The sequence below is a fragment of the Triticum urartu genome, unplaced genomic scaffold (genome assembly GCF_003073215.2).
Source record: "Triticum urartu cultivar G1812 unplaced genomic scaffold, Tu2.1 TuUngrouped_contig_6105, whole genome shotgun sequence".
NCBI classification, from domain to species: domain Eukaryota; kingdom Viridiplantae; phylum Streptophyta; class Magnoliopsida; order Poales; family Poaceae; genus Triticum; species Triticum urartu.
In genome coordinates, this window is record NW_024116837.1 from 1 (window position 1) to 10,258 (window position 10,258).

At 42.3% G+C, this 10,258-nt stretch overlaps 1 protein-coding gene across 1 annotated transcript; it reads right to left on the minus strand.

Annotated features, from left to right (window-relative positions):
• Positions 1-476: 476 nt before the first annotated feature.
• LOC125530146 (probable LRR receptor-like serine/threonine-protein kinase At1g56140) lies at positions 477-9,093 on the minus strand. Its single transcript, XM_048694547.1, has 24 exons — positions 8,834-9,093; positions 8,051-8,237; positions 7,884-7,955; positions 7,648-7,719; positions 7,471-7,542; positions 6,937-7,008; positions 6,499-6,570; positions 6,348-6,416; positions 5,488-5,559; positions 5,319-5,393; positions 5,140-5,214; positions 4,947-5,018; positions 4,789-4,854; positions 4,636-4,695; positions 4,150-4,194; positions 3,992-4,056; positions 3,498-3,877; positions 3,186-3,384; positions 2,389-2,556; positions 2,180-2,298; positions 1,710-1,920; positions 1,391-1,622; positions 1,156-1,303; positions 477-1,054 (listed from the first exon to the last, which is right to left on the minus strand). The coding sequence occupies exons 1-24, from the start codon at positions 8,925-8,927 to the stop codon at positions 701-703; spliced, it is 3,051 nt and encodes a 1,016-aa protein (XP_048550504.1). The 5' UTR covers positions 8,928-9,093; the 3' UTR covers positions 477-700.
• Between the last annotated feature and the right edge of the window lie 1,165 nt (positions 9,094-10,258).

Consider the following 10,258-nt stretch of genomic DNA (forward strand, 5'->3'; position numbering starts at 1 on the left):
AGATGCCCATCCAGTTCCCCTTGCAGCTCCCCCCCCCCTCCCCCGCGTGCTTGCGTCCATAAGAATCCTCTTCTGCACTTGTCGAGTCCTTGAATAGCTTTTTTAGACCGTGAATAACGAAGAGTGTATGTTTGGCTTCAAATTTTATCTATAAAAGAGTGTATTTCTATCTTTCCAATACAGTTTAAAATAAAAAAAATACTTCTCTCTCATCACATGGTAATTAAGACCAATAACAATCTACACATGATCTTCTTAATTTCTACACGCACTTAGCTCATTAAGAGGGTTGGGTAATTAAAGAAGAGAGGGATGATGGCTTGCATCTTTTCAATGTATTTTTTATTTCACTCCATAATTTATCTTAAAATCTCTAGATATACACTCTTTACCCAACGAAGTGAGTAGCACGCATCGAACGAGAACTCGTGTGCCAACCGCCGCCATGAGCTCGATGAACTGGAGATGGCTCCACGTCAAGGTCCAAGCCAAAATTATTGCAAATCGTACGCGCGTCCAATGAGACCAAAGAATTCAGAGCTTCGCCTACACACGTACTACACATACAACTTTACCTGCTACTCACCCTACATACCACCACTGTACAGTTCAATACCAAAAAACTGCCTGTATTGACACCATCCGTGAGATGCATCCACTCTCAGCAAATCTGTACCACAGGAAGTCGAATTGAACTGTATCAACGGCCTTCGTCGATGACGGAGCTCAGGAACGGCGACGAGGTGCGGGACGACGGCGAGTTGGGCCTCGGCGCTGAGCTCGGCTGCCCGCTGACGTCGGTGCTCATGTAGGTGGTGTTGCCCCCCGTGATCTGCCACTCGGTGATGTAGCTCGGCTTGGTCACCACGTCGGGCGCCTCGACGTCGCCCGTCAGCATCGCCACCACCCTCGACATGGAGGGACGCTGGTGGGGCGAGCCCTGGGTGCAGAGCAGCGCCACCTTGATGGCCCGGAGCGCCTCTTCGCTGTCGAACTCTTCCAGCCTCTGGTCCACCATATCCAACGGGTGGTTGTTCTCGTACAGTTCCCACACCTGAAAACATTCAGGCGATGTTTTATTCAGGAAACCAGTTTACCCTTTTTTTTACTTGTTGCAGGAGACCTCTAGCGCGTAGAGTTCCTCGGCGAGCTTACCCATTCGAAAATATAGACCTTGTTCTCATCCTCCGTGCTGTAGTTTGGTCTCCCAGCTAAAGTCTCCAATACCACGACGCCGAATGCAAACACGTCGATCTTCTCTGTCATATGGCCTCTCATGGCATACTCAGGTGCGAGATAACCACTTCAAGGAGACGATATCGACCGCTATCAGCATACATGCGAAAACACTTCGTAGACATAGAGGTTGGCAAGGTGGAAATGCACTTACAATGTACCAGCAACTTTGGTGCTGACGTGTGTCTTCTGGTCATCATAAAGTTTGGCGAGCCCGAAATCCGAGATCTTAGGATTGAGATTGGCATCAAGTAAGATATTGCTGGCCTTTATGTCCCTGTGCACAACACGGATGCTAGATTCTTCATGAAGATAGGACAGACCTCTTGCAACGCCTAAGCATATCTCAAAACGTGTTGGCCAGTCTAGGCTTGACTTCCCTTTGCCTGGAAATATAGGTTTAAGTTTTCAGTTGTTTATACTAATTAAGCTTGAATCTGCATATATTTAGATCCATCAATCAGAAGTTTTACCAAACAGAGCATGGTCCAGGCTTCCATTCTCCAGGTACTCATAAACCAGCAGTGGCTTATTGCCCTCAAGGCAGCAACCATACAACTTAACCAGATTACGGTGTTGCACTCGAGATATAGTTTCTATTTCCGTTGCAAACTCCTTTTTTCCCTGATGAGATGCTTCAGATAGCTGCTTCACTGCCACGAACCTACCATCAGTTAACTTTCCCTGCGAAAAGAGGCAGTTTTCAACAATGAAAGTTTTAGGTACCGCACTGTCAAACATCATTTTCTCCAGATACACTGAAATAAATTCCTCCTTCATTTTAGAAATATTATCAATATGTATGTGCAGATACTAAAAATACATAAAATAACTCAGATAAACAGGTCTGTCTTCTGATGTTTACTTGTACTACTAGCTTTAGTTACTTTCAGAAAGAAAACTTTCAAGAAAATTCAAGGCTGTATGTACGGGATGAACCAACCTTATAGACCGACCCATATCCTCCTTGACCAAGAAGGTTATTAGGACTGAAATTATCAGTAGCTGACCTCAGTTCACCATAACTGAGGACATTAGGTCTTCCCACAATACTGTACAGCTCTGCAAGACATCACAGAAAGATATAACAAACTTACTTAAACTAATCCTTTGCTCAGTTAGAATACAAATTGGTCCTAGTGTATCCCATACCTTCTTGCTCCAACGATAGTTTTCTCCTTTTCTGTCTCTGCCTCCAAAGAAAGATTCCGGCAAGCACTACCAATCCTAAAACTGCTATACCAACTACAACTCCCGCAATCACACCTGTTTTACTACCATTCTTCTTTGCTACAGCACTACGCACTGTAGGGGTGAAATCTGACAGAAAGTTCACTTGTTAGAAAAACGTAATGTCTACAGAATCAGTATATTTCAAGTGAGGTTAAATGAAAGTTGGGCTATGCGTAAACTGGTTGGAATATTCTTAATGTCAGGTTATACATGTATTAGGTATTTCAAACTTTATTTACAGAAATCTATCCCCATACCTAGTATTCCTGAGTAGTTTGTTTAGCATATTTGATTTACTAGTTCTCTTGTAAATATTTGATTCCTGAGTAGTTTGTTTAGCATATTTAAGCAATATTAATACAGTAGAGACAATAGAGAGATTTGATATTTCTATCCAACTTCCCATTTAATTCGAAGAACATTGTCCAAATGCTTTAGTTTGAACAAAGCCTAACTAGATGTGTTTTCACTTTCCATGGTACTGAAAATAGAATGATGAGAACTTCTATAACAGCTACGAGTACAACAAGGGCTAAATGAAATACATACAGATCAACCCTCAGTTTCATATTGATGCTCTGGTATATCTGTGTTTGCTTTTATTTCAAGCTGCACAGGATTGCATTCAGCATAATTTAAAATCGATCTATCCAAATTAACCTGGAGAATATATGGTACATGGTATGAAAACAATTATTTCAAGTTAAGGGGAGTACTTGGTGTTGCACTCAAAGCTGATATTGCAGGCCCGTAGTAGCCTTGATCAGGAATGCAGCAAGTGCCCTTGCCGGCCCAGAAGAGATGAATCTCAAGAAAGTTCTTGGTGACAGGAACTGTGTACTGCTTCCTAACAGCAGTATAAGATTTTCCGCCTGCCACCTTTCTTATGTCAAAGTTCTGCTCCTTACGCTCACCCTATACCAATAACAAGAAGAAAAATATGACTGGGTTATAAGCTAAGAGTATTGTTTATCATTCAACATTCGAAAAAAAAGAGTATTGTTTATCATTTATCAGCGAGAACCTACCTGGACATATATATCAAAAACCCTTCTACCTCTGCTCTTCCAGGACTGAGCATCTGGGAAGGCAAACTCTGCAAATTGAAGCGTAACTGTGTAGTTTCCATTTTCAAGGCCAATACCATAGTATCTCAAGGATGATGGCGACATCCTTGCATTCCGGAACAGTTCTGTATCAAGTGTATTCAGAAACTGGTGTGAGCTGTAGATTATAGAACTTCCGTTTGACGCATCCATGAATCTTCCAACGTTGCTAGCACCCCACGTGGGTTCTCCTGTAACATAATATGATGCAGCTCCAAGAGTGGCAGCATCAGGTTGATACAGAGAATTATCTGAGCCTGATATGGGTCGATCACTACCACAGTCCACAGCAAATGAAGAAGCTGCAAGCAGGTTAAATTATTTAATACTGGTATGCATTTAGTAAAACTGCGGTTGCAGGTATATAGTTCCTCAAGTATGCATAGACTTAAAATTGCAAAAGGCAGAAATCTCACATTTAGGAGATCCAAAAAAGCAAGGTGTATTTCGCTGAAGGCAGTCCAACCCTGTAGGTAAGGCACTGCAAATGCAAAAAATCAACATTTTGAATCCAAAATTCAAGCTGAGAGAACATAATAATTTACTTGAGGTGGGTATCATAATATGAACGAACCTGTTACTTGATATATCGGCCCCGAAATTATTTGCCACCAAATTCCTAAGTAAAATGAACAATAGGCAAAAATTAGAAAAGATTGTTCATACTTCATATCATATTCCTATTGATTGTTAGATATAGATTAAATAATAAGGAATAAATAATTGGCTTGGTTGTTAGATATAGCTTAAATAATAAGGGACAAACAATATGTTCAATTTTTTTTTGGCTTCATTGCATGCTAGGCTGTATAAGGTTAATAAGTCTCACTTCACAAATGAAGGAACATAGGCATTTCAAATAATATTATAATGCTTGTAAGATTCAAGTACCAAAATATCCTCTCGTTTTTTCAGATTCATCAAATATATATGATGCTAGCTTATTTCCGTACACTACAAGCCTAAAAGTCAGCTCATGAGCCTAAGCTAAGCTAAACAGGCCCTGTTGGGCTGGATTTGGTCCGGCAAGTTAGTAGAAGTTTCAGAACATAGAACTTACAGTTGCGAATTTCTAGCCCAAGAAGGAACACTTCCTGTGAGCTGGTTGTAAGAAAAATCTCTGCAGAAAATTAAAAGTGAAAGCAGCATTAAAAATCAAATAAACACCTCCCTGCTTTTATTGTGCATATATGCTTGAACCACATTGACATACAAATTTTTAAGCATAGGTCCTACTGAGCTTGGAAGGCTTCCCGAAAGGCTATTGTTTCCAAGAAATCTGTCACAAAAGAATTTACAAACATTAGCAAGATGAATGATGAAAGTTTTCCTTTCAAAGAAATATGCATTGCAAGTTAAGATAGTCCATACAAGAAGCCGAGTGAATTCAGATTCAACAAGGTTTGTGGTACTTGGCCTGTTATATTGTTAAAACTCAAATCCCTATAACAAAAAAGAAGGATAAGGGGAGGATGTCAATAACAAATGTATAATTTATAGCTCTGCATTAGTGTATCACACAAATGACACTTGGCTGTATTTTTCAGTCAAATAAAATGCTTACAATAAGTTTAAACTCGTGAACTTCGAAAAGTTTACTGATAAAAGTGTATCAGATATCCTACAGTTCCTCAAAACCCTGCAGCGAAACATATTACATGTTTTAGTACAGAACAACTTGGTGAATTACATCAAAATCGGACTGTAGTTTGAGGCATTTAGTGCATCACAAATTAAGCATACAGGGAGTTCAAAGATGTCATGTTACTGATGAATGCCAGCGAAGAAGAACTTCCGTTTAGTATATCACCGATTCGTCTGCACCATAGAAATCGAATTTTTATTTGTCCTGCCGCTACTTTGATATTTTTAAGAATGATACTTGGCTATTATCACAGAAATAGGCACTTACAAGTTTGTCAGTTGGACAAGATTGGACAGAGTTGCTGGGAGCGGACCTTGAAACGAATTTCCCTGAAACCTCCTACAGTTCCATAGTTCCAGTTAGTCATATAAAGCATCGTTTCTTCATATGCAGGTGTGCAAGATTGGCAGAGATAGCAATAAGGTTGTTCATGTAATAGCAAAATTCTCTAGGATCGTTGGAAGGGATGTTCTTTGGAAAAATCAACTTCCCCTTGATCTAGCTGTGTTGGTGCAACAGGACTGTAATGACTTGATTGTTACTCTGAAATGAAATTGCTATCTTTCCCATAATGATAAATAAATAAATAAAATATAAAGCATCATTTCTTCATGGATGCAGTAGCCTAGTAGTGAAAGAAGGGAGGTCTCTATTCTATGGTAAATCTAAAGAAAGTAAATTTATTTAGGTACAGGTGATTTCTGAAGAAAAGACTGGTCTTGTAAAGTGAATCAATGCTTACTGATACCATCACCTGATCCGAAATTAACAACCATCACAATTAAACATTTAGTGGGAAGGAATATGTAATGTTTATCCATACTAATCTAACATCTGACTTTAAATGAGCTGTTTCTTAAGAGGCCTCAGATGGAGATTCAGCAGGGTAAAAAAACACTCTAGAAAAAAATGCTATCCCTGGCACAGATCATAGTGTACCATCACATATTTATGTTTTGAACAAACTAACACTTGACTTGTAGATAACTACAGAAAATTGTACAAATATCCCTTTAAACTTCCCAGATAAAAATGTTCTTGAAACCATGTAAGCAAAATATTTGGATGGCTTTTAATACTTAGTCTAAACAAAGAATTACTATGACGGAGATCAATGGCGATCTTACAAATCTGTTAGATTCCAGCTCCCAATATAATCTGGTATTTGCCCAGTAAAATCATTATCTGATGCCCACCTAAGCAAAGAGAAAACAATATTTTCATGAGGCTGAATCATGTAAAGCATTAATAGCGACAATCCGTCAATTATAGCCATACAATGTTTTCATTTTTGTAAGCTTGGAAAGTGATGATGGTAGTGGACCACTAAAGCCAGCACTGTCTATGTACCTGTAATTGAGAGATACAAAAACAATACACGTTAGACATGGAGCTAACTAGTCCAAGCGAAAAAACGCTTGAAGGAAAATGGGGTCTTCGGTATTAAATACTCCCTCCGTCCGCGAATAAGTGTACTTCTAGCTTTTGTTTTAAGTCAAAGATTTAAAACTTTGACCACCTTTCTAGGAAAAAGTAAAAGCATTGATGACTTCAAATTAGTATCACTAGATTCATCATGAAATGTACTCTGATAATATATCAATTTGATGTCATATATGTTAATACTATTTTTTAGAAAATTGGTCAAAATTTTAAAACTTTGACTTAGAACAAAAGCTAGATGTACACTTATTCGCGGACGGAAGGAGTACATACAATTGCTCAAGTTTGGCCAGGTTCCCCAATTCCGAAGGAAGCGAGCCACTGAAATTGTTTGAGCTAACGCTCCTGCAAATACATAAAAAATTACAAGTTAGACATGCAAAATTGACAACTTGCAATTTATATTCTAGGAGGCACGAATGCTATCAGCATAGCCCCCTTCAAACCGAGTTTAACTCCATGGATTACTAAAATAAAAGGGATTCTAGATTAGTTCAGTACAGGTAGTTATTTGATTGATCTAAGATGAAAAAGAGTCCAATTTTTTTTGTGTGATTTCCTCAAGTCCTTAATACAAGAATACTAGAACAAATTAAGATGTGATATGTACTTTCACTAACAATTTTGGAGTTCTTTATTGAATCTCGGAAACTTGAGTTGTTGGCATATATTCTCAATTTAATGGCTCTTCATCTCACGATTTTTTTTTTGCACAAACAACTTGTATTTATAGTTTTATAACTAAAACACAATAAAGTTGCATGATAAACACAGTCATAAAAATAATGAAAAAAAAGTATTTCTTACAGTGAGACAAGATCCGTAAGGTTCCCGAGCTCTTTTGGCAAAGGTCCAGATAACGCATTGATGCCAAAAGACCTTATATGTTCAAAGGAGAAAATGTGAGATCAAATGAAAACATTGCAAAGTAATACTACCTTTATTGATCTCATTAAATCAGGATTAACGTTCTGAAAATCTCACATGTACTGCATACGAGTCAGCTCCCCGATGAACGATGGTAAAGGCCCTGTTAAGTAGTTTTGCGATAGATCCCTGAAACAACATTGGAGCAGATACAGAAACAATTGAATTTGGTGTGAGACTGGAATATATTATACAGAAAAACCAAAGCGAGCCATTCCATGCTTCAAATAAGCTGCTAATATGCCTATGCCCATGAAACCATTTGACGTGTGATGAAAGTTGAGAGTCCATACAAATTGGTCAGGGCCGTGAGGTTCCGCAGCTCCTCGGGTATGGGGCCGACTGCATCCAGCGCGTATATTTTCCTGCATCACATTCACAGGCGTCCGGTCAGCCGTGGCGTTTCGTCGAACACCCTGTGTGCGCGGGGGCACAGGAGAGGGAGCGCCAGGGCACTTACAGCCTGGTGACGCGGCAGACGGAGGCGTTGCCGCCGGAGCACTCGCACTTGATGGCCGGGTTGAAGGGCGGGTTGTTGTCGATGTTGGTGTTGTCCGTGGCGGCGCCGGTGCAGGGGTCGCCGCTGATGTTCCATGACGACAGCGCCTTCTGGCCGAGCTTGGCGAACACCGCGTTCAGCGCCGCCGCTGCGAGGCAGAAGTAGGTGAGTAACCCCACCAGTCAGTCGGTAACCGCTGCTCGGCCGTCCGATGGGCCAGGCTCACGCGCATCCGACGGTCGAGAGGCGAGATGAAACTGGACGTGGTTTTTGACTTTTCCGTGCCGACGCGGGAAAAGTCAAACGCCGAAATATCAGACAGAGTCGTCGACGTGCCTCCATTGACTTCCCCGTCGAACGGAGGAGAGCTGGTTTCTTCGGAGCCATGCGGGAGCTGGTTTCATGGATGAGTCCAGGGACAGAAGAGATCGTCTACTAGCATGCAGATGATGTAAGTGATACCCCAGGGGAAATTAACCAGGAGAAGAAGCGTCCCCCATGCTTTGCTTTCTTCAGCAGCGGTTGTCCAACACAGAGGCAGAGACGAATCATGGTGTTTTTGATCAATCGGGCAGCAAACACAAAAGCAATGGGGTCTCCCAGGAAGGATTTCTCATGGAAGAGAGGAGCCAAGGCCAAGAGAAGTGGATGGTCTGGTCTATTCGAGCAAGATGGTTCGGGGTTGAGGAACGAGCGCGCGTGAGCTTTGGGGTTCAGGAGAAAGAGGGGATCAAGCTTGCTTACCGTCGCCTGGATCGGTCTGCTGAGCATGGGCGGCCGCCGCGAGCAGCAGCAGCGAGAGCGCGGCGCCATGGAGGGCCTGCCTCCTCCGCCCCATTGCTCCTCCCTGGCTCTCTGCCTGTCTGTCTGCCTGGTGCTCTGGCTTGGCCTTGCTCGGCCGCCTCTGACTCGCAATAAGAGAGCTGGTGAGCGTCGAGGGCAGGGACAATCAAGGAAGAAGATAGTAGATAAAGCCTGGCCCCGGAGAGGGACATGTGTGTGTTGTGCTGCTGCTCCTGGACCCGGAGGCGGGCATGTACGCGACGGCGACGGGTACATGTAGCCTGCTTGCCCCGTACAGCAAAACAGTACAGTACAGACGACTATTTTTTTTTTTGATTTGACCAATTAGATTAGAATACCTCGATCACATGTGGGTTATACAACGAGCATAATCTCAGATGTGGGATTGGAATTGGATGGCTGCGGCGTGCGGAGGCTGCAGCCGCCACCCCCACACGCGGCGTGGACGGGTACATGTAGCCTGCTTGCCCCGTACAGCAAAACAGTACAGTACAGACGACTATTTTTTTTTTTGATTTGACCAATTAGATTAGAATACCTCGATCACATGTGGGTTATACAACGAGCATAATCTCAGATGTGGGATTGGAATTGGATGGCTGCGGCGTGCGGAGGCTGCAGCCGCCACCCCCACACGCGGCGTGCGGCGCGATGGTGCCCATCCGCGGTTGGTTGGTTGGCTGCGACGCGCGCAGGCCAAGCTGGACGGAGACCGGCAGCTTTTGACACTCTGCCGCGCGCCGCAGAACGGGAAATGGTCGTCTCTTTTGTTTACTTTTCCTTTGGACTTATTATCCTTGTTTGATTGAGTTTACCTCTGCGTGTTGTGCTTGTGCGTGTCTTGTCTTGGACGGGTTCTTTCTTTCTACGACGGGGAAAGATCATTTCAACAACAAAAAATGGACGGAGGAGGATCGGAACATGGTTGACTTCTTTTGGGCTTATATAAATGGGACAGGACAGGTGCACGCATCGTAGCGTATGGATGGACGACGTAGGAGTCGGGAGTGTGAACAGACCGGTGCCGTCAGCCCTTCGGAACGATGGGATCGGGCATGCTTGATTTAGAGCATGTACAATGGTTGATAAGACAGCCTTATCTTACACCCACCATGCAACTAAGATATGACAATAAAACATGACGTACAATGGGTTATATCTTAGTCTTATCTCTATTTCTAAATTTGTGGTGAGACAAACTATGTTAAGAGATCATCTCTTAACTAAGATAAGACAAAACTCTTTTTTCATTTTTCTCTCCTCCACCTCAACAATGATAAGGCTAAGATATAACCATTGTACATGCCCTTACGTACGGCTCGGCATCGTCATCGGCGCACAACGCGCCTGCTGACCACGACCATG